At 38.0% G+C, this 24,704-nt stretch overlaps 1 protein-coding gene across 2 annotated transcripts in view; it reads right to left on the minus strand.

Moving 5' to 3' along the window:
• Positions 1-24,704, minus strand: part of AMMECR1 (Alport syndrome, mental retardation, midface hypoplasia and elliptocytosis chromosomal region gene 1) — a 68,312-nt gene that overhangs the window by 19,144 nt on the left and 24,464 nt on the right. The window contains exon 2 of one of the 2 annotated variants that reach the window (XM_030449192.1): positions 17,750-17,860. The exons of the other annotated variant lie outside the window; for it this stretch is intronic. Coding sequence (XP_030305052.1) covers positions 17,750-17,860 — 111 coding nt within the window. The remainder of the gene's footprint in view (positions 1-17,749; positions 17,861-24,704) is intronic. 2 annotated transcript variants of the gene reach the window in all.

Here is a 24,704-nt window from a genome sequence, read left to right on the forward strand (position 1 = left end):
ATAAAAGTGAAGCAGGCAGTGTTAAAATTGAATCCTGTTCCAAGAAAACTATTTTTAGACACAAAATGCATGCACACACATGCATAGTCTTTTTAGTTAAATAGACTTTATTTATGCAGTCTTGGGTGTCCTACTAAGATCAAGTCGTTGCCAGTCAAGAAAAAACCAAACCAAAGTGTTACTCAGCTATCAGCTTTTCTTCAGCTGTGCTATGCAGATCTCAGCTTCTCCTCAAATGAAGTGTATTTGGCCATAAGCTCTCAAAAGTATTTCTCAATAATTTGATTTTCCATGCTCAGCTCCTTGTTTTGGGATGTAGAAAAGGATGCAAACACTTTAAAGTCACTGAAAATCAGACTCTACAGAGAAGGAAGTTGTTCAAGGTATTTTGAATTACCATGATAAACAGCATGAAATTTAGCAAAATATACAATGAAAGTTTTTATTCCTTAAGCCTACATCTTGGTTTTGTAAAGTATCACCAGGGAAGCTCTTGGAATCACTGGAAATTACAATATGAGCAGGTGAACAACATCATTGTGTTGTCTATCTGTAATTTCTCTAGGCTATAAAAATGCCTTTAAAAAAAAGTAGTCAGACTCAGCCTTTAAGAACCTAAGGCACTTAAACATGAGGCAGCAGATGGGTAACAAACAGTAGGAGACAAACTGGGGAAATAAGGAATAGTAACAGAGCCTAAATACTGAGTTAGAAGTGCCTGAAAATCTTTGTGATAGAACTTAAAGGAGTCTTTTAAATAGTTTGATATCACATAAGCACCAAAAATAGTAATGAAGGATTTAGGTGTAGATGAATAAACATGTTACATTAATTATATTCTTAGTATTTTATTGTTATTAAATGACAATCATTAATAATGAAATTTCTCACTAAAGCTCTTTTGGTTTTGGTGACAATCACATCTACAGGTCCAAACTGGATAGAGAGTTTAGAGAAAAATGGGACAGTTTTGTACATTACCAGAAGTTACTTTGGGGGTTTAAACATGACCCAGGAAAAGCAAAGGGAAGGGTCAAACACTGGTGTTTTACAAGTAATACTCACTTTCATAGCAGTGTACATGAGGCACAGACATTTAGTGACTCACACAATTTCAGAGGCTTTCACTATGAGTCAGTGAGAGGACCCAGAATAGAATCCAAGATCCTCAACTCCTAAAAATCTACTTTTTGTGACAGCCTCTTTCAAAATCTACTCCCCATGTAGAAACACAGATCCCAGAGGATTCATCAAAATAGAACTGATAAGTAAAATGTTTTAAAATCCAGTAATTTCCCATCACTTCTTTAGTTCACTCTGTTGTAGTTCGTTTTCTCTTCACCAATCTCTGATACTGAACACAGCTAAACCAAACCACAATTTTTTTGTATGATACAATTCTTCAAATATAGAGTTATGAAAAAGAGGCTTAAAGATCTCATTTTACAAATTATTCCTCCTTCTGCTAAACAGCACATAGGCACTACTTTTAGATGGTAGGCAAAAGGACTTAAATTATATCTGCTCTGAAAACCTCTTTTCATTAAGCTCAGTAGGGTTCCTGATTCTATCACCAAGTGAGATGTTCTTAGTAGAATTACTTTAGAAATTACATGTAACAAAGACACAGCTCTGTGTCAATAAAATGAGCCCAGAGGGCCCAGACACTGTTCTTCCATTGATTCAAAACATCCTGAAATTAGTGAGTGGCAAACTCACTGGATTTTAGGGAACAGCAGTGGTAGCAACAAGAGACACTTGGTGCCAGGGTTTCAGAAAAAAACCTGTCAGTATTTTTCCTCTTCCCATTGCTGTGTTACTGACCAGCCAAATTAGTTAAGATTTTTAGCTTTTCATTCAGTAATTTAAATTAAGGAATGAAGAAATGAAGGAACTCTTAAGAAGATCCCCAGTATTTTCCTAATAAGAATCAGCTATCATAATTCACTTTGGCAGACAACACCAAAAAAAAGGCAGTTTCCAAGTCACAATCTGCAACTAATTTTCAAGCCAGAAAAACAGGGCAGAGTGTGCTCTTCTTCAGAAACTGAAATTATTCTGAATTAAATTCTCCTAGCTTTCAGCATGAGAGATCAGACAGCCTAGCAGTACCCACATAACAGCCTTCTACCAACATCTATTAATGACCAGCAGAGTTTTTGCCAACATAAATAGAGATTTCAAGCAGTGATTTATACACATCATCAAATCACTTCAATGCAAGGAAAAAATTCTTTATGTTGTATTATTTTTTTTCTCTTTCTGGAAAAATTTCCAGGAAATAAAAAAACTGTGCATGACGTGTTCTTCCTGAACCCTCCCTTACATTAGGGAGACAGAAAGGGAAAGAATAACAGTTGCACTTCCTGCAAATTATGTTGCTAAGCGGCAGTCACAGGGTAAAAAAAGAAATGCACACTTGTTGACATTTGGCAGAGAAATACTTGTCTGAAGTTCTTTGCCTGTTTATTAGCAGAGTGCATAGGTAAATGCCCAATTAAAATGGCTGTTAATTGGAGATTCTGTCTATACTTCATAATTGAAATGGCAATTCTTGAAAGATGTATTTATAATATAGTAGCAGATATTAAATACATGAGGGGAAAAAAACCCACAACAACTGAGGTATTTTGTTTGGAATACTGGAACCTAAGCAGAGACAATTCTGTTACACTGCTTTCAGCTGTTCACCAGTTCACTTGTGTTTTCCAAACAAGTTCAACAAAAGAGATATTTACAGAATCTATCTGGGGGTACTTAGGATTTCCAGACAAACATGGTCTGGGATGCTTTCGATGCATCTGCAGTCAACATGAGTATCTGTTAGGAGACTGAGCTAATGTGCACCTGCAGAAGGACCACTGCCTGAAACTCCTGGAGGTTTAAGCACTGCTGGTTCTTCAGCTGGGTCTGTCAGCCTTATGTAAATACCCAATGAAAATTATCAAGCTCCTCACTTACTCACCGTTACAAAATTTCATGTAAGGAAAGCAAGCTTATGTCCACAGAAGCTGTAAAAGCTAAGACTTCCATAAATTTAAACAGAGATTTTTAAAAGGAGAAAAAAAAAAAAAGATCTTTTTTTCTGTTGCTCTGACAATTGCCCAGAGAAATATCCTATCACACTCTGGATTCTTCCAAATAAACCTTGTTCATCATTATGCCACAATAATGTTACACTGTGTGGTAATAATGCCTTAAATTAATTTCTTTCTTACGGCTGTAATCTATCAAGGATATAATGAAGGTTTTTATGGAGAGGTCTTAAAGTTTAGGAGAATTCTGTACGTGTCCTGTTATGGCCTTTAAGTGGAAAAGTATTATCATAAAGGTTGCAACTCCTGAAATCTGTTCACATCAGAAAGCATAATGCAGTCAGAACTAAAAAAAAAAAAATAATAAAACCACAGAATGTTAATGCAGTCAGAACTAAAAAAAAAATAATAATAAAACCACAGAATGTTAATGTAATCAGGACAATACAATACTAAGAATCAAAGTTCTATTGCTTCAGCTTCCTTATTGCTTCCTAAGCCAGAAATCATAGAATCATAGAGTGGTTTGGGTTGGAAGGGATCATCTAGATCCAACCCTCCTGGCCTTGAGCACTTCCAGGGAGGGAGCAGCCACAACATCCTGGGCAACCTGGGCCCTCTTAGTAAAGATTTTTCTCATAATACCCAATCTAAATCTCCCCTCTTCACATTTTAAACCATTGTCCCTTGGCCTCTTGCTACACACCCATGCAAAAGCCCTACCCCAGCTTTCCTGTAGTCCCCTTCAGATACTGGAAAGCTGCTATAAGGTCACCTTGGAGCATCCTCTTCAGGCTGAACAACCCTGACTTCTTTAGCCTGGCTTCACTGGGGAGGTGCTCCAGTCCTCTAATCATTTGAGTGGCTCTCCTGGACACACTCAGGGAGCTCTATGTCCTTCTCATGTTGAGGACTCCAGGTGGGGTCTCACAAGAGAAGAGCAGAGGGGGAGAACTGTGCTTCTTTTGGTGCAGCCCAGGGCACAGTTGGCTTTCTGGGTTGCAAGTGCACACTGATGGCTCATGTAAAGCTTCATGTTCACCATCACCCCTAACTCCTTCTCAGACCTGCTCTCAGTCCTTTCACACTGTATCAGTTCTGTGGTTCCAGACAACTTACTTTTCTCCTTGAATGTGAAGAAAGAACAAACAAAGCAAAGACTGTATTTTTCTCATACTGTTTAAATCCTGCAGGGCATGGGGGGAATATTTTACACTACCATACAGCATGCCCTATTACACTGGGAAAAATATTAACTTTAAGATGTAGCAGAGCTTCAGTAATAGTTCAGAGGTGTGCATTCACAAAGGTATGTGAAGGCTTTGGATTTTAGCATAAGGGGTCAGTAAGTGAGAGGTTCAGCTTATAGCAAATTACAGCACAAAGCATGCAATTACTGAGCTTTTGCCCGGGTGCAGCAAAAAAGCCTGAACTGCCACGTTCCACACTTTCCATACGTCTGGAACTGAACAAAGTCAGTTCAGAATACCCATGCAAAACAGTTGTCTGGACTCTGAATTGCTCAGCATGGACCTTGCACAGTATTTTCTGACTCCAGGGGAACACAAGGTAAAGCAGCTGTGTGCAGTAGTCCCTTTGTAGGTGGCAGCTTGTTTTCTGCCTTTTCTTTTATTGTCCCTCACTCCTCCCAGCATCTGTCATCATGCTGGGATAAATGATGACAATGTAATTCCAAAAGGCATGACAATTTCTGAATCATACTCATGCAAGCATTCAAGAAGCTGAAAGGTGTCAACTGCCATGGAAATGTCCTGGTTTGATACATAAAAAGTAAATCCACAGCACTTAAGCTTACTGTGTTATGTTGAGAGATTGTTTTGTCAGAGTCATTCCAGATGCTTATTTAAAAACTGAATAACAAAGTGACCAGGGTTAAACGTGTGGGCTTTTGTTTGGTGAACACATGATAACAGACTAGTCAGAAAACTAATTGAGCTCCAACTGGACTAAATTATAATGTCACTAAAAGGCTCTCCAGCAGATGGCAAAGTTTAGATGATTAACAAACATGAACTGCTCAGTTACATTTAGAACCTTGCAGCTCGAGCAATGCCAACCACTCAAATCCCTAGAAGCATGAAAAGAGGACTCAGGAATTCTTTACATCTCCAGCAAGTCTCTCAACATTGACCATATTCACCACTATCCCCAAAAACAGACACTGAAGTCAAACCAAAAATCTTTATGGCTACTTTGTAGCTGAAATCAACCTTCACTTAACTCACAAAATATTACTCCCCTCTAAAGATGCATTCAAAGAATAATTTTTTAAAAAGAACAAGTAAACATGAAATATTTTTATTCCTTTATGAACTTGAAAAAGCTTCATCTTAAGCACACATGGAAAAATACTTTCCTAAACAGCTCAGCAATGCAATGATACATAAATACATGAATATGCTTTCAATTTCCTGTAGCTTGTACAAAAATTTCATTATAATGTTGAGAATCTGGAACAAAAGAGTACTTAATTTTCTCACTATTTTTTTCCCCTCACCAGGAATACTAAAATCTGTTTTAATATAAAAATAAAATGTAGTTGAATTGTTATTAGTTTGCAATATGATTCACTTTAAAAACCAGTAGTAAGTGCAGGGGATGAGTTTTGCAATTAAGCTCGGGTTTGATACAGTTTGGCATAACAGAAGCTATGTTCTATAGTCAGGACTTTGAAACCAAAATGGTGGACAAATTAAATATATATAATCAGGTCAAGAATAAGGAAAGCAAAAGGCACAGTAGAATATGCTGTAACTGAATTGAGAAGGAAAAAGATCATATTCACCTACTTGAGGTGTTGCATTAGATGTTTCATAGAAAAAGATTAAGAAAACCAAATATACTGAACTATGAAGGTGTTGATGAGTATTATGTGACAAATGAAAGGTGACAGAATCCAGTCTTGAAATTCTTGAGCAAGTGCATAAATGGAGAATAACCACTGAGTCTGCTGTCTTCCAGGCTGGAATATGACCACTCCTAATAAAGGGCACTGAATAATACTGGCTTGCTTCCTAAGATATGTGTTTCATCAGTATCAGCTCAACTTGGGCTATGATTAAACCAGCTGGTTTTTATCTAAGTGCAATCTCTTACACATACTCCTGAGTACATCTGCAAAGAGATGCAAATCTGAGTGCTGTCAGGGCAAAGGCTGCTGTATGAGCTCATTGCATCTTACTAATTCTCAGTGTTTTTATAAATATAGTAAAAAATACAGGCACAAGATCAATCCCTTGTGGCACATTGTATGTAACAAGACCTTAGGGAAAGACACAGCCACTCCTTATTTCATGAGAATTCGCAGGCACTAAAGAAACCATTTTGGTTTCTAAACACTTCTCTTGCCATCACAAAGCCATCCTAGAATGCAGGGGTGAGAATGGCTGCATCAGGATAAAATTTAGTTCCTTATTTAAGGCCACAAAAAATGCTTCTCTGTTTCCCTGTTAATTTTGTGTGGGTGCATAAGTTTTTACTTTATACAATAAGCTTATTAACAGATTAAGCTATAATTGTTCAGCACCACTACAAATCACCAATTAAAAAATAAGAGTAGGTTTTAGGTACATAAACACATTCAGTAAAGCTGGAAGCTTTGCTTCCTGCCTTGCCTTCCCTTGATCTTCTTACACACACAAATAAGTTTTCTGTAAGCCACTTCCTTATTCTCCTTTTAGCAGCTCTGCCACTTCTCTCTCTTACGTGAGCAGGTCACTGTTTCATCCCTTTATTCCTTGTAGTTTTCCACCACAATTCTGTCTACCTGGGGGGGCACAATCAATGCTACCTTCAATTTACTCAACTTAGAGAAGTGTCTGGATGGGGCATTCACAAATCACTGTATCTAAGGCCAAGATGCCCAAGCTACAGAATCTTTTTCTGTATAATCTGTTCCAAGTCTGCCAGCTCTCTCTCTGTATATGCTTTCTACTTTAAAACAGATTTTGAGTAATAAATAAAAACAACTGAAATACAATGAAAAGACAGTTCTGAAATGAAGAGGCAAGAGGTTCAGGTTAGGTTACATCTGCCTATAGCACTCAAAAACTGTAACAAGTGTTCCAGGAATGCATTTACCTCAACAGCATTTCATATACTTAAAAATTCTGCTCAGTTGTTGAATAAAGATTACAGTGAACCACGAAAATGTAAACACAAACGTTTGATTATGAGATTAACTGAAATGTTAAATTTGTGCTTCCAATTAAATATTTTACATTGTGTCTTCTTAAAGAAACTAGAGGCCAAATTCTCCTCCTTTTGAAGTTAGTTTTACCATTCATGGCAGTAACACCTAAAACAGCAAATGACTTTCTGTTCTGTTCTTGTGTTAACTTAGTTCTCAGCTATCACTAACATCCTAGATGGCTGCACATGTTTAACTGAGGGAAATAATATCAAGTGCAACTGAAGCCTGATTATTCAGTGGTAAATGAGGATACAACATGGATGCACAGAACCCCCCTGATTTATTTGTAATTATATCTCTCAGAGCTACAATTCAAACACATCTGTCTAGAGAGTTTAATATTTAAACAGAAATAGGTTTCATCACCTTTCCAAAAAGCAAGGCAGAAATACTTCACCTCTGGAATGTCAGGAATGCTTTAGTCAAACACAGTTTTGTGAAACTGTATGTAACAGCTCTTGGAAACCTATACTTTTTAAAAAATATATAAATAAAAATAATAATTCAAAATCATGCATCGTAGAGTTCCACGAAGCTAAAAAGGGTTTTAGGAAAAAGGAAGCACAAAGTCACCCTTTCAGTAATTGAAAAAGCAGAAGACACAAAGCGGGGCTTGCTCTGGGAACGGGGCTGCCCGCAGTGCAGGGACCTCCGCAGACAAAGCACAGCTGCTGCTCTCTGCAGTGAGGGATTAGCAGTCTAGGTCAAAGGGAAAAAAAACCTCTCTGTAGCTAAGTGAGCAAACTGCAGAATGCATCCTCAGCACAGATGAGAAAGGGCCATCTAACCAGCTTGCAAATTGTGTGGAAGGTTCTGGGAACAGATACAAAGCCAACATCAACTTCTTGACAGAACATGTAAAAACATTTCTGGTGAAAAGCAGTGATGCCCTGTTAAGAGGGCTGAGGTTGCAATGACCTTTCAGTTATTTTAAAATTACATTTCCCCTTTCCCTTTCAGATGTATAACAAGGACGTTTTCTTCAAGGCAAAACCAACATGCTATCTGTCGGGCTTTAACAATAACATCTGGAAATAACTGGCCTAGAGATAAAAGTTCTTTTAATTGGCTTTTGTAAGAACTGAAACTGTTAAAAATACACATATGCACAGATTTTTATTTTTTTTAAACAGACTTCAAATCTTTTTCAACCTTTATACAGTTGAGTCAGATCGTATTTTGGCTTTAAACTTTTTTGGCTTTACATCACCCTTCAGCTGAATGGGGTATCTGAAGAAAAATAATTACTGAAACTTTTTATTACATACCAAATATATTTTTATTCTAAATCATGTGCATTAGCAACTTTTGTCACAGAGAAAAAATGAACAGTCTTCTAAACTGACGACTATTGTTTCTGTAATCAGTGTGAATCTATTTCTAACCTGGCTTTTGTTTATGAATAAAACACTGAAACCATTTCTGGCAATCAAGCTGGTAACAGAAGTGCTGAATTAATTGCATGCTACAGGTAGCTTGGCACCTATTTCAGCTTGTGGTATTATTTAAGTGTAAATCATTAAAATCACTTGAAGTACCAAAAAGCTGTACTGCTAAAAAAACATTAAAATCCAGAGCTTTTCTTTTTTCCCCTTGTCAAATCAAACCAAATTCAAACCAAATCTTTTCACCGAGAAATTAAGTAAGAATAAAAAGGCAGAACATTACTCACTTCAAAGTCACATTTCCTTGCTGATTTAAGTTTGATATACCTGATTCCATACACTGACCTACACAGCCATTAGTAATTGCCATTACCACAAAGCCCCTTTCAGTGAAGCTGGGGCTGCAGCTTCTGGCAGATGGGGAAGTTCCCAAGAGCTGTGCTCAGGCTCACCACAACACCCCTGAACATCTGCACAAGTTCCCCAAGTTCTTGTGGGAGTTATTTATACACTTCTCCATCCTGAAAGACTGTTTGCCTGACTATCAACCCTTTACTACAAGCAATCTACACTTAGAAAAAAAAGTATACCACTGCATTGCAGCAGCAAAACTAAATTTTAAGTGTGTCAGCTGACAGATTTTGTAGCTTGTACATTATATCTAAAGCACAGGCACATGGTCACCATTTGCCCCAGCCCTCCAATATCCTTGTTTTAAGAGCTGAATATTATCAGTCCTACTGAAAATTGGTTCAGAATGCTGCAAAAATAGCTGTTCTCCACTACAGCAAAAAATGCTACTATCTCTGTGTTTAATTACAGCTATATGTATAAAACTTTTTAATTTAAAAAGTTTTGAAAATACACATAAAAGTAGGAATCTGTCAGGCTAGAAATGGGTTTTTTTGATCTACATCAAATGTTTTAACAAGCTGTTTATATACTTTCACAGCATTAGATGCTTTGTAGACTGTATCAATACATTGTCATTCACACAGCTAAGAAATCAAAGGATGTTCAATTTCTGTTTCTAACAGACTTCTACAGACTTTTATGGAATACAGCTGAAAATAGCAGAATTTGCAAAGTGAATCAACAGCTCAAAGGGAAGAGACAAAGCTGGAGTGTTTTGTTTGCATTTAAAAATCAAGCCAGGAAAAAAAAAAGAAAAAAGAGAAAGAAAAAAAAGGAAAAAAAGACAACAAAAACCACACCAAAACTGTTACTTTCAAGTAAGTTCAACGCTTCAGTAATCTGTAGATGTTCAGGACACGCCACCTTTCCCTGTGCCCCCCCTGAGATTGCACACTGACAGACACATGTAGGATATGAGCTGAAATGGTTCAGAGTTCTGGGGCCTGTCAGACTTCTGGGTTTCCTCAGAATTTGAAGTGACTTTAGGCTTAGATGCCTCCAGACATTCTTCAGCATTTAATATGGCTGCTGGTGTCCCACCAGAGGTTGGCATGCTCTCTCTTCTTCCAAGAGCTTTTCTACCATCTCAGCTGTACAGCTGTGTGAAGGACAGAGCTTCTCTCTCCCTGCTGCCAACAGGAATGATTTTAGAAGCAGGGATCCCATTTAAATATAGCAGCAAATTCTGGTACAGCTTAAAAGAGCATTTTAATACTTACTCTGGTCCACAGAAAATGGTAGATGTGGTTTCAAAAGCTTCAACATCTTTGTGTTAAGACACAAATGAGGGCTTTTGGAGCCTGGTTTGCACACCCAGTTCGTGCTATTTCCTCTTTAAACAGTCTTAAACGAAAGCATCGGGAAACACCTCAATGGAGGAGGTGCTGACAGACTGAAAACTTTAATTGAGACTCCTTTCCCACAGTGCCTCCCACACAAAGCTGCAGAGTTTAAAGATTTTTAACAGTTTATATGCATAAGAGATAATACTTTTTCCTGTGACCTCACTTAAACCCTGATAATTTATATTAAAGCAATACATTTCACCAAAAATTAGCTCCATGAGTCAAACAAAGCCTTTAAGTACACTTCTGCTGGGGGAGGTTTCTAATGTGCTGCACCTCAATTTCCATTGTCTTAGGAAGTCAGGGACACACCTTGCTAACATCTTTCCCACATTTAGCACATCAAAGCACTGGGCAGTATGTGCAGTGGGAAGTTTTCTCCACCCCTAACCTCCCCTTTCCTTAGCAACAAAGCTGTGGGAAATGTCCCTTACTCTATATTAAAAATAAATATATGCCACTAAGCTGAGAAAAGCCAGAGAGAAAAGCTTGCTCAGAGTAGGTAACTTCTATGCCAACTTCTTCCACTCTGTCCTGGCTGAGAGTTTCCAAATACTCAAAATGTTTCTTTAAAATGCCAGTGCTCTGAGAAACCCATTATCTACACCTCTGCCTGCTCTCTGAGCACACAGTCCTGTTCTGGTTCATGGCCCACTACATCTTTGGAGTGCTTAAAAAACCCAAGTCACCAGAAGTCTCAAATGAAAGTAAATTCCATGCTAAAAGATTTTTAGGAAATGTCTTGCTGACTTCCCCTTTAAGGGTACCATATAAAAAGATGAAAAAGTTGACCAATAACCATGGAGCACCAGCAACTACCCATCCTAGTAATGGAAAACTGAGAGTTATGGCAAAGTAGAACTTTCCTAGGAAAAGCAGGGAGGCCCTTCCCCTGACTCCACTCTCCCTCCCAAATGCTGATGTCAAGTAATATTCAATTACAAATCGAACTTTCAACCAAACCAGTGTTTCAACTCAACCAGAACTCTATCTTTGAACTTCAAGGGTGTGCACTATTTTCTTAGCATAATAGGAGACTGTGTGGGAAGAAAATGAAATGCAGCAGCATCGTGGGAAACAGCAGAGTCACAAATGACATGGCTCTCCTTGAAACCCATCTGGAAAGTCTGAGTAACTGCTGGATGTCCCCAGTTACTCATTCACATTCAATCTAATATCAGGAATATCTGATTTATTTAAAATACTACTAATTACAGCAACTAATGCAAGTTATTTTCCTTGATCATAGATTTTTCATTGTGTGTACCTTGCAAGAAGCATATTTTTTAATCCCCAGTTTTTAATTCATGCTTTAAAAATTAAGATGATGTATTAAGTATTTTAATTCTGGACATCCTCAAGACCTTAGACTTATGATAGTGTCAGGAACCCACCTTCCAAACTTCATGGGATCACTTTATAAAGATACAGCCATTTTGTTATCATTTTGAATCCTGAAGTTCTATTTTTCTTAGATCTTCAGTGGGTTTTTGTAATTTACAAAGCAAATTTATTCCAACAAATGCAGAAATGCATTCCACAGTGACAAAGAATTTACACTCTATAAATCAGTTTTCCCAGCAAAATGGTTAAAACCATTATCAATATTTGATAACTCTGGGCATATTTTAAAAGCTTTGGCAGGGCACTGCTCCTTTCACAAATATAATAAGCTAAGGACTGTCCTTCTATTTGTAGTGTTTTCCTTTGCTTTCTTTCTGGAAGTGTTGCTAAGGAAACAGACCATCATCTGGTCTAAGGGTCTAGCAAGGTTTTTCTCAGGAAAAATAGACTAACAATTACAAAACCATTTTTTGTTTAGGTTCTGGGTATTTTTTGAAGAAAAAAACCCATGATAGAATCCCTCCATCCCTAATACACATAATATGCAAGAAATACATATTCACTAGGACATGCTCCTCTCTCCTAAACGTTTTCATTTCATAATGACACGACAAGCATTTCACCCATCATTAGAGCAAAATTTGGGATTTTTCTGCTTCTAAAGTCAGTATTGCATTCAGCTTTGCTGTTTGAGAAAAGGCAGCAAGCAGTTTTGTTAAGCAACAGTTCCCTGAAATAATGACCTGGCACTATGTGCACAAAATCATTACAGACCTACTTACTGAATCGACTCACATGGAGTAACTAAGCCTCACTCAATAAATCCAAATTTGTATACCTCATTTAGAGTGTCTGGTACTGGGAGTTTACATCACAATTCATTTTATTACTGAACATATTCCCCTACGACAAATTTGAGAATTTATCCAAATTAAAGTGGTGTTATTTGTAAAGTTCATGCCTACTGTAATGCAGCAACAAGCATCTTTCAGCTTAGATGACTTCTAAAAACATTAACAACTTCAAGTTTCTGTCTATACAGATGACAGAGCAGGCAAAACACAGGAGCCTGTATAAAATCTCTGTATGTTACACTAATTTTCAATCAGTTCTTTTAAAGTTAATCAGACATCATTAAAAAAATTAAGGTGCCAACACCTTGATTTTATATTTTTCCCTTGTCAGACCACTCTTTCAGTAAAGAAATTTTTCCTAATACTCAATCTAAACCTCCCATGGTGCAGCCTGAGGCCAGTAACCACGTTACCACAGACCTCTCTCAGCACCTCATCTCCCCCTGAGAACTCAGAGCCAAGCAGCAGCCACTAGAAATTCCAGTATTATTTCTGCTTTTCACAGAAGGTACCAATGAAAAGGAAGCAATGTGATGCTACCTGGCTTTAAAGATGACAGTAAGCATTCAAGAATAGTGTAGCACTGGTGAGTTGAGATTGTTGGGAGTGTACATCAGTCTCTGCAGAGTTAATTTTGAAAGTGATAGGGTAAGCTTCACCCCACAATCATCAGGCATTTTTCATTGGTGGCCACCAGACACAGAGCAGGAATAGAAAAGGAAAAGCTGACTTTCAGCAGTGGTCTACTATATATCAAAGAGACAAAGAAAGACAGCCTGCAAAGTACAGTCAGTGGGCACCACAGAAGTAACAATGTGCTTTGAACTATTACATGAAATGCTGTTTGCAGGAATTAATTCAGGCTGTGACTTCTGTGAGCAGAGGAGGTCACAACTGAAATGTCAAAAACATTTTTTCTCCCCCAACTCTGATGCTGAAAAACTGCAGACAGTGTGCTTTCCCCTGGATCTACACACATCATAGCACCACCTGATAGTAAGGGCTTTGGGAAGGCAGCACTGAGTTGTAGGGGCTAATTACAGGGAAGGTTGAACACATCTATGATTAGTAAAAAGAAACAGGAATTCAAGAGTGCTGCTCCATCTGCACAAATACTTCCCCCTAGTCTTGAGCAAAGCAAGGCCAACATCAATACAAATGTGAACTGCCATTCATTATCTTTCAATTGCATCCTTTAAGTAAGTTTGCCTTACAGTGGGATGGTTAACTCTACTGTGTGGAACAGGAGGAAAGGGTAAATGTGTTTCACAGAGAGCAGGCAGGTGATACAGCAGCAACAAGGACTAAGACTTTTGAAGTTACTACCAAATATAGAGCAGTAGTTGATGCCACTGGTAGCCAAAATCACATGGAATCTACACCCCAATTCAGTTATTGCAGGCTTAATTTCCTTCAGTCTTGTGCTTTCCATCCTGAGCTTCCCTCTTTGGCTTTTTTCACTTCTTGATCAACCTCATCTAGGCAGAAGATCTGACAGAGGTCATGTTTCTCTCAGGTGGAGTGGTAAGCAGAACACACAACAAAAAGTCTTGATTACATCTTATAGTCAGCAGCAACAGGCCTATGCTAGTTAAGGAAGGTGGCTTACATATTATTTTAAAATTTAAATGTAGTTTTCAGCCATTATACTAATCCAGTTAAGGCTTGGAGCTCTCCAGTTTTTCTTCACTGCTTTCTTCTATGCAGAAGGCTCTGCCATTATAATGTCTCCTTAATTTACCTCTTCTCTACTATTTCTCTTCTGATACATATTCCAATCATTATAGTGTAAGCCAACAGAGTTGAAACTTAATTTATACACCTATACTTGTTATATTCACTAGGTAAAAAACATGACTTGAAAGTAAATTAAATTGGCAGAAAAACTCAACTAAAATTAATAAACGAAACCATTTCCTTCAGTAAGACAGCAGGACCTTGAAACTTCAATGCCAAAACCTAAGTCTTAGTGCTGAACAGAATACATGAAAAAGTAATTTATCAACCTGTTAGGAAATTCTGTGGTAACCTGCTTCCAAGTTCACTGTATTTTCTTGATGGAGCTGTAAAACAGAAGGTATTTTTCATAATCTGCATTGCTTTCTTTTTTTGTGTTCATATAGGATATTCAATTAACATGTTCAGTCTAAAGGATTTTTTCATGGGCAAAATAGTTCTTACATCTTAATATGTAATATTCAAATAAAACATTTTAAACAAGATAGATTTTTATCCAACTAACCTCCTAGTAAAACTTTATACAAATCACTAAATCTGAACCTTCTTGTACAGTTCTGCATAAGATTTTAATAATACAGTTCCTTTCTCCTTTCACTAATATTACTGCAGATAAAATTGAAGTCTAACGTGAAGATTTTATTAGGAATACAGTTTAAATTAGGAATGCATTTTAAGCTACAGGTATTCTCATCCCTCCTCATGACTTGGGCAGATGCAGCCAATTAATGATGAATCATTCAACACACATTTCCTGTTTAGAACACACTGGCACTACCAGCCTAACAACCTCCAGGGCTCATTGTGGGAAAGAGACTCATCTGGACACAAACCACCACCATTTTTCTTTATAGACCCTAAAAAGGTGGTTTTCAATCAGTGTGGGTGTTCCAAGAGTGAAATTGTCCACTTCAGATTCCTAGATGAGCTATCAGTGTGTTTGCAGAAACTACACTAGTGCATGCAGACAGATGTAGGGGATGCACACTGGACACAAGATACAACTCTAGATCAGTACTAGAATTCAGGAAAAATTGATTTATTGTGATCCTAAGCACTACTCAACTATTTTGCAATAAAATCATGCATGAAGGAAATTGAGGATATTTTGACCACTAAGCACCAGGGCATTAAAGAACAGCTGTTCTTCTGTACCATTGTACTCACTGAAAGCTGGGCCACAATTCCACAGAAGGTGCTGAAAAAGATAAGAGTGAACTAGACAAACAACTTAGTTGTTGCTGTACCTTCAGAATAACCAAAGAAAAGTGCCTCCCAGTGTCAAATAAAATAAAGTCAGAGGAATATCTGCCTGTATCCTCAACTAACCATCTTGGTCAAGCTGCATTTTCTGAAGAGATCTTTCTAATTCTACCTTCTTTGTTGATAATTTTTTGCCTTCCCTGAAGAAGTTGTTCTTTGTTTTTTGTTCTTTTTTTCTCAGGAATTTTCATATCTTCTGCAGGAGCTTATTGCCCACTTACAGATGGATCAAACTATAAAGTCCTAGCTTCTGATCCCTCCTAGAGAGGCCTATGGAACTCCAAACTCTGAAAGTTCATGGGCATTTCAAAGGTGCTTCTGTTATTCCTCAGATGCTCTCCTCTGGAAGCTCTGTAGTTGAAAAGACTTAGCAACATGAAGGAAACTCATCACAGGTAAACCTTTGTTGTTTTAAATAATAACTGATATAAAGGAACAACTTTTTAGTACAGTCAGATATGAACTTTACACTTAAGTGTTCATAGCTGAAGTTTGGGGTTTTGGCTTTTTTTGAACTACAGAATACACTTTTGGTGCCACAAAAAAGGTTCCCCATAAAAGGTAACACAATCCAATATTCCACTAAATAAATTTTTTTAAACACCTGACAATCTCAAAAAGATTTTTGAAGAATAAGTTGGTACATATTTTCATTTCTTTTATTTGCTGAACTGTCTGAATAGCCTCATATAAACTTCAATAGCAGGTGACCATCGTTTGAAGAATGCAATGCAAAAATTCCCTTTAATGTGCATCATTTCCATATATTTTGGCTTTAGCTTTCAGAGTTAGAATGCAGAGGCAGGCATCTTATAAGCATTTTTAAAGGTATGCAAGAACACAGCACTACTTGATTTGTGGCAACAGAAACAACTATGTGCAGCAGAGACTACTTTTTAGGCTATCACCCTTCTTGTTGTCTTAGAGGACAATTTTCTGTACAAACTTCCCACTCAGGCACTGTAAAGTGTGCACTTAAATGAAACACTCTCCAGTGCAGGGGACAAGTTATTTTTCCTCCAGTCTAGCTCACTAATGGTTAAGGTTTTAAGGTGCTTAACCTTCAACAGAGAAAGGTTTAAAGGACACATAATTAATAAAACCAACACAATAAAGGTAACAAGGTCTTTCAGAAGTTTGTAAGGACTCCAGAAGATAAGAAGTTGATTTCTTCAAGCTGAGTAGAGAGAAGCATGAAATGAACTGCATCAAACTAGTGAGACATGTAAGAAAGAACATGTCTCATTTAAATATTACTTAATACTGGGACTGACAGGGCTTTTTAACAGCAAAGAGGAAGATCCTGCAGTGGAGGAAAGCCTCAAATCTAAAGTGATCTAGAGACATCAATTATTTTAAGTGATGACAATTTTAGAGGTCTACACATGCCAGTATATAGGTTCTATTTTAAAGCACTATAAACAGTCTATTGTAACTGAGTGGAACAGAATTCCATTGATTCTTTAGAAAATAAACTTAAGAAAACTCTTAGAAAAAACAAGTAGAAAGCTTGCTACTAGCTCTAGTGATACACTTATTAGTTTTCACTCTATGCAAAGGAAATGGAACAATATTAAGGTGAATGAATTTAGGTGTAGATCAAAAAATGAAGGATTATGCTGCCAGGGAGTGAAGGTTTATCATCACTTACCTCCCTCATCCAGAAGATTCCCACTCAGGGGCTGGGATGTATCTGAAGAGTAACATGTAATGGAAATTTGTAGCATTAAATTAACTGCAGCTGATTGGAAGCACCTGATGGAGAAGAGGTGAGAATACCTGCTGTTTTAGAAGTGTGAATAGGATAATCCCCAAATCTGACTTTCTGGTCTTCTGCCCTGACTTTAACTATTAAGGTTAAAATTTGTCTGAACACTGGAAAGAATACTATAATAGTTAGTTACAATAAGCTACTGAGAGTAGTTTTCCAGAAAAAAAAAAAGGCTCAAGTTCTGGTTTTTAACTGAAACCATAGCTTCATGACACTAGCAGTCAAATAACCAGGCAGTACACTTAGCATCAAAAGGAGATAAGGGGTTTCATTGATCAGTAGAGTGACACAGCCAAAAAACCCAAACCAAACCAAAGCACACCTATCATCTCCTCAGCAGACTATTTAAAAATAGGTAGGTCAAGGCTACAGAAAACAAAATCTTACCTAGTAAGTGTGTACTCCCTGAGTCCTGAATGCAGGTTCATGGCAGAAAAAGTACCTATGCAGCCACGCAAGCGTTTATCTCGACCGATCTTCCACGTTACAAACAGTGGGCTGGGGTAGGGAAGAAAAAAAAAAAAAGACACAATCACAGAAACAATATTGACAGTTGGTGAGAAAATCAGTAACAGTGCTCTTCCATTTCAGGCAAGGAGGGTCCCAATCCCTGCAAGAACTGTATCTGAGCAGGCCATGGCATTTTAAAATGTTCTTTGTAATTCTTTTTACTGTTCTAGAAACATTGCTCATGTGATATGAAAGAAAATGAGATTACTGGGATAGTTAATGGACAGAATGAAACTGCTTAGGAACTGATAGGATAATGCTCAGTGTCCCTCACTGGTACCCAATTAGCCTGCTCCCAAGAGTGGGAAAAGCCTTGCCTCAGACATCTGGATATTAGGAACCCTTTACAGAAGGGAAAAAAAAGAAAAAAAGAAAACACAGAACAATACCCCTGCCACACTAACTACCCCTTCACCTGAACACAAAATCTCTGGGAAGAGTGGAGCAAAATCTCTAGTAAGATGAACATGTCTCAGTCATATGAGTGTGACAGTTACAAACAGACACTTCAATCAAACAATTTGGTACCAATCTATATACTAGGTTAAGAAGAAAGAGACAAAACAAATGACTTTTAGGCACCAAACTTTTCTTGGCAGCTTTAGTGCATCAATACACAAACAACAGAAAACTACACAAACTTGAATTTCTCAAGGGAGTGCACATGGCTCCTGGGTACCCAGTCCTCTCAACTTTTAACAAGCATTTCTAATCCTGAGATGAAAAGAGATGCATAAAGAAAAGCAAATAAAGTTCTTCCAGAAAGGAGACAAATCAAAGTGGATTATACAAACAAGAGTGCACTTTCCCTTAAGTAATGCTTTAAAAATAATTTTAAGAGACATTTCAGTTAAACAACTTGGCACACAGTATTCTTGATCACAAATAGGTCCAACAAGCAACCTCCCCCCAGCTGAGACACAACTATCCCCTAACTCCTGAAGTGTATCTGATGTTGATTTGGGGAAAACTCCTAGACCATTCTCTGCATTTTGTAAAACAGAACCTCTCTTTCTAGCTACACTGGGATTCTTAAAATATACTGAGGCCAAGAGCTTTACCATGTGAGCAGATCTGTCACAGCCCAGCTCCATGACTCCCTGCACAGTGTACCAGGGTTGGGTGCAGTGGTACTGCATGGAGCTGTATGTGTCTGGTTTTGGACTCTCATGCCCATGTTACTTTGCTTCTTCCATCCCCTGCACTTTGCCTTGTGTGTCACAAGACATTCAGCACATGATGGCAGAAAGGGACATGGCTCTCAGCCTCTGCAGCTCCCCTGCAGCAGCATCCAGTCCTATCAGAACTTTCCAAAACCTGTTGTGACCTCCTGCTGGTACAGCAACTTCCTCCTCATTTGATTAAACTGGACAAGTTCCCTTCTTTTAGTGATGATGAATAGAAGAGGAAGCTGAAGTCATATCTTCCTTTTGGATTTGGATTTCCTTTTATTTCTTTTGCTCGCCCCTCCTCCTCCCCTCCAAAAAAAAGAAAAAAAAAGCAAAAGCTCAATACAAACTGAAGAGCATAAGGCCAGAAGGGACTACAACCTAACGTTCAGTAGAATACACATTATTATACTATTTTCCATTCAGATCAACAAGTGGCATTTTACTACCATTTTCAAGACAGGTATCCCTGTTCCCCTAAGTGGTATCAACAAAACCATTAGCTTGCAACAGACCTGAAAACACTCACACAGAAACAAGCCTGAATAAGATTCAAATTAGACTTTAGGATTATTCTCTTGACCTTTATCTTTGGATTATGAGATTTATTAGCTGTAATACACTTAGTGGAGAGCTATAATTCAGGGAAACATACACATTTACTTTCTTGTCAAAATGGAATTCCTTCTAGGAAGCATGGTTACTGCTACCTAAAAAAGACAATAGAAGAAAATGTCCAGAGACCATCACTGAATGTCAAACAGATTACTGAAACATTTGCATATGCCTTGGAAGTCCTTGTCAATGAGTACCAACAGAAAAAGTAAAGGTTATGTACATATGTTGTTGTACTAGTGGCAGAAGTAGTATAAATATACTAATGGGACTAAATTTAAACCTCTATCCATTGGATAACTGGTAGCTATACATCAAAAAATCTGACTAAAGATGTTTTCCCAACCTCTCAACTTCTGTATTCTCCTATGCTTGTCTCCCTGTTCCCCTGGAGCCACTAAAGGTATCCACATGTCTTCCCAGAAGATGTAAGCCTACCCAACAGAGTTACTTGGCTTAATTACCATCACAGTTGTCTTCAAAGTGCAGTATGGAGCAAAGGTTCAGAGCAGCCAGTGACCCAAGAGAATTCTAACTCTAAGGATTCAAGAAATAAGGCTGACAGGGACCTTCAGGGCTTCTCCTACCATAAGGAATAATTATATTATATAATTCTGCTCTTAAATGATCCAAATTCCACATCTGAAAAAATACTAAGAATAATGAGGACAAAATCCCCAAAAAGAAAAATTAGAAGGCTGCCTCAAAACCTCACCGAAGTTCAGGACCTCTGGAAACATTCTGATTTCCTGCTGAAATGTTTTCCCAGTCAGCTTGTACCTAGCTGTTCTTGTGCCAACATTGTCCATTAGTTTCAATAGTTCTCTTCCCTTCCTGGTTATTATTCCCCAAGTATTTATAGCAAGAATTTGTATGCCTCTTCAGACTCCACTTTACTGAGCTAAACAAGTTCATTGTTTCCTTTCAGAGGAGATCTTTCCATTCTGACCATCACAGCTCTTCTATACTCCCTTTTCCAGTTTAAATTTGCTTTTTTGAACATTGGTGCCCAGAACCAGACACAGAATTACAAGGGAAGGGTCTCACACCTGCATAAATTCTTCTACCTCTTAACTAGAAACACTGTCTGCCTCTTTTGAGGATATATGAAATATGTATAGGTTTTCAACTTGAAAAAAATCCACATATTAACCTGTATTTCTTAGAATAAAATGGGGACTTTTTTTGAGCAACACATTTTTGGACCTCAAATGAAAATTTGCACCTCCAAACACCTGAAATGAAACAGAAGAGAACAACAGAAGATAAAGTCTTCAGTGCAAAGCAGAAGAGGCAGCAGATGTGATGCTCAGAGTCCCTTTATCCAATGCTGTGCAGCAAGCATCTGCACTAGATGCTGAAGATTCAAGTCCTCTTTTTGCATACAGGACAGCACACTACAGAACATACTCTTCTGACTGTTGCTCCCTCTCCATCTAGTATGAAAACTGGGGGCAAGGAATGGGTTGTTGTTTGTTTGTTTATTTAAAAAAAATGTTTTAAAAAAATAAATCACCATAGTAGATGCTTGTGCTTCCCTAGGAGGGCTCTAACAATCAGCTTCAAGTAGTTCTCTTACTCAATTTACTGTGAAGAATCTTATTAAAAAGCAAAACAGCTGTGAGCTTGAGTGAGCCCTCTTGAACCCAAAGAACTAGAAATTCACTTGTCTGATGGGTTATCCAGCTTCTCACCAGGATGCCAGGAACCTCTGACATTTCCTGCTGACAGTGTTAACAACAGGAGTGATGCAGAGCACCCCAAATATTCAGCAGCTGAAAGCTGGCAGAACGTATTTCAAGCTGTAAGGAATCAGAAGTGACCAAATCCAGAGCCTTAGGAGCAGCCTAATAATTCTTAGTTCATAAGGATCTGTATCTTGTGATTGTTTTTTGAAAGCCAGACACTGAAAAAAATATTTCCATCTCAAACTATTTACAGGTGCCACAGCATATTAACAAGCAACCTTTCCATCCAGCCATTGCCTAATTTACTGTTTATTGAGCTGCCTTGCCCATCTCTAATCTAAATAACAGGCAGCTGTTTCAGTTATTTGCTATAGAGGTTGAGAGGTGCTACTCCATGAAAACCAGCTAATCATATATATTGTTTTTCTCTAGTTTCAATTGCAAAATTGAATTAAAGACATAGTTGCAACACAGAAATAATTTAAACTAATATTGCTTCCTTATATCCAACTGCTGTTATCCAAAGAGGCATAAATACATACTCTCTCCTTGACAGTAGACTGAAATATATGCACATATCCAACACCCTAAACACTGACCTTAAAGGCTTGCCAGAAATGTGGCTGAAACACAGGAGCATGGGTCACCCGATCAGAGTTCTGCCCCATGTGTCACTTGAGCTACTATTACACCATTTTCATTAATGAAGAAACTAGGACAGATCTGAACTTGAGCATTAATCTGTTACAATTGCTGGAGAACTGGAGCAATTCACATGAAGGTTACAGGGTATAAATCTATATAAACATTGAAAAAAACCCCATAAATATAGTCTCTTGCACACTATATGCTTACCACTGCCCTAATACTTACATTTTACAAGCAATATCAGCTAAGCCAATTATTGACCTGTTCACTGTATGTTACTGAAAATATTTACTGAAAGCAAACATGTGGAAGCTATTTTAGTAATCAGTCAGCTATCACAGGAAGAGTCAGCATGCCAACATCTTAGAGTGACATCATATAGCAAACACTGATAAAAATGTCCTTTTTTAATATAAAACAGCACTGGATATAAGCTGCCTTCTAGTTACCACTACATTTAAGACAAAAGTAAAGGGATTCTTTAAGTTGGGGTGTGGAGAAGAAGGCAAGAAGTATGAATAAATTCATCTTTTCCTGGCCTCTGCTAGGAATGGGGAGGAAGAGAAAGGAGAAGAAGGTGGAAAGAACAGGGGAAAGGAAGGGTAACAGCTCAAGAATATTTCTCCACACTCATAAAAGATGAGAACTTTTTTTTGTTTCATTTGAAGACTTCCAAGTATTAAAAAACTTGTAGGACTTTGAAGTGAAAGGAATTAAACTTGATGAACTCAGAGGTAAAATGATATTTAGACAGACATTTTAATCACAGTTATTTAACCTACCATCTTTTATAACCAGAGAAGGAAAGAAAGCCTCTAGAGCCCTAAGGTTATTTGACACCCTGAGCTGTAGGATCAGACACTTTGACAAGTCAGCACACTCATCCCTTTGTAAGCCCAGAGCTGTTCTGCTTCAGCTGGGAGGATTTCCAAGCTCCAACATGCCCAGAGCTGCAGTAGCAGTGTTGGTCATGTTGTTTTACACAAGTGAACAAGCTTTGCTCCTGAATTCTAGAAATTTTAACATCTAAATTTTTTAACATGAAGCTTGCTCTATCTTATCTGGGATCATGCAACACATTAAAATAATGCTAAACCCTCAGAGAATCCTATTTCAAAGCAGAAGCAGCTGGAAAAGGAGAAAACAAAGTTCCTCATCAGAACAGGGGGCTGCAGTCCCTCGCACATGCAGTGCCCATCTCACTCAGAGTCACAGAAAGCAGCATCCCTGCTAAGCCATGCACTCTAAACTTTGTTAAGCACCAGGCTGTGGCATTTCCAGATGTCACAATTCAGTGAGCTCATTCCCATTACTCAATATCAGAGAATAGAGCTTAGTAATGAAGGAGCAGGAACACGTTCACTGACAGCTTTATCGAGGGCATCTGGACACGCGCTCCGAGACAGGGAAGGCAGACGGGGAGGCTGAAAGTATCTGCCCTGTGTTGAAAGGGGACAACTTGATGGATGATATTAGGGAGCTGGTCAACAATAATGAAGTCTGGTGAGTGCCTTTCTGCAACAGTCATACAAGCCAAGGACATTTTTGCTTAGCAGATATATTCTGGAAAAAAAATCTGGTTAGACACAAGAAAGTCAAGATGAGAATTCATGAACCTTGAAAAGGGAGTAAGGAGAATGGCAACACCCTATCCCACCTCACATTTATTAGGGCAGAATTTTTTAAATGTTGAGAATTAATATATAAGATGTTCTAGAAGGCAAGAGAAGCAAAGAGAGCAAGAAAAAGTCAGTAGCTTCTTACAGGAAAGGAAATGTCCTCAGAGGAAATGGGCACAAGTACAAAAATTACCAACAACCACAGTAGTTGGAGAAACTGGAAATAAATCAGCTTGAGAAGAAAGAAAAACAGCAAAGAAAAAGAGGCATAATGAAGGCAACTAATTTGGAGCACGGCTTATTAATGAGTATAAAGGAAGAACAACTGTAATTTATGAGAAGAAAGACAAGAAAACTGTTGGCCAGCTACTTGACTCACAGACTAAGGGGAACATCTGGGCACAGAAGATGCTAAGAAACCCACACTGTAATATGTTCAATTTAAATAATGCAAATAGTAAGAAACATGAACACAGGGCCTGACTGCCTGGGAGGGTGTTCAGCTGCCACCACCAGTGAATCCTTCAAAGGCCTCCAAACCCAGGCCAGTGTCAGCAATACTGTAACCATATTTGATTTCACCCTCTAACAAGAGAAGATCAAATGGCCTCATGATGTTTACTGCAGACTCCTTTTCTGATTTTGGGTGATGCAATGTAAGAGAACAATGGGACAATTCACACACAAAAATATCTGTTAAACTGTGGGAGAGAGAAGTGTCATTACAATGAGGGGAGGGGGGTGTGAGGGGAATAAAAGTGAGAAAACACCCCCTTCATTTTACACTTCTGTAGGTTTCCTTCCTGTAGCAGTATTACAGAAGTGTGTAGATGTAGAGACATAAGGGTAACCATATTCTAAAGACTGGAAAACATTAATTTACTTATTGCTTCCAAGAATGTAAGATTGAGTAGCTTCAGAGAGGTTCAAGATACTACTCAACACCTACTTGAGTGAATAAGCACTTTCTATCAAGAATAGAAGACAGTTTTTTCAGCAGTTTATTTACAAGTCCCAAGTGGGCTTTGAAGTGAAAATTTAGAGAAACACACAGATTATACTTTTCCTATTCTGAAAGCAAATATTACCTTTT

This window comes from Calypte anna, chromosome 4 (assembly GCF_003957555.1).
Source record: "Calypte anna isolate BGI_N300 chromosome 4, bCalAnn1_v1.p, whole genome shotgun sequence".
Lineage (NCBI taxonomy): Eukaryota > Metazoa > Chordata > Aves > Apodiformes > Trochilidae > Calypte > Calypte anna.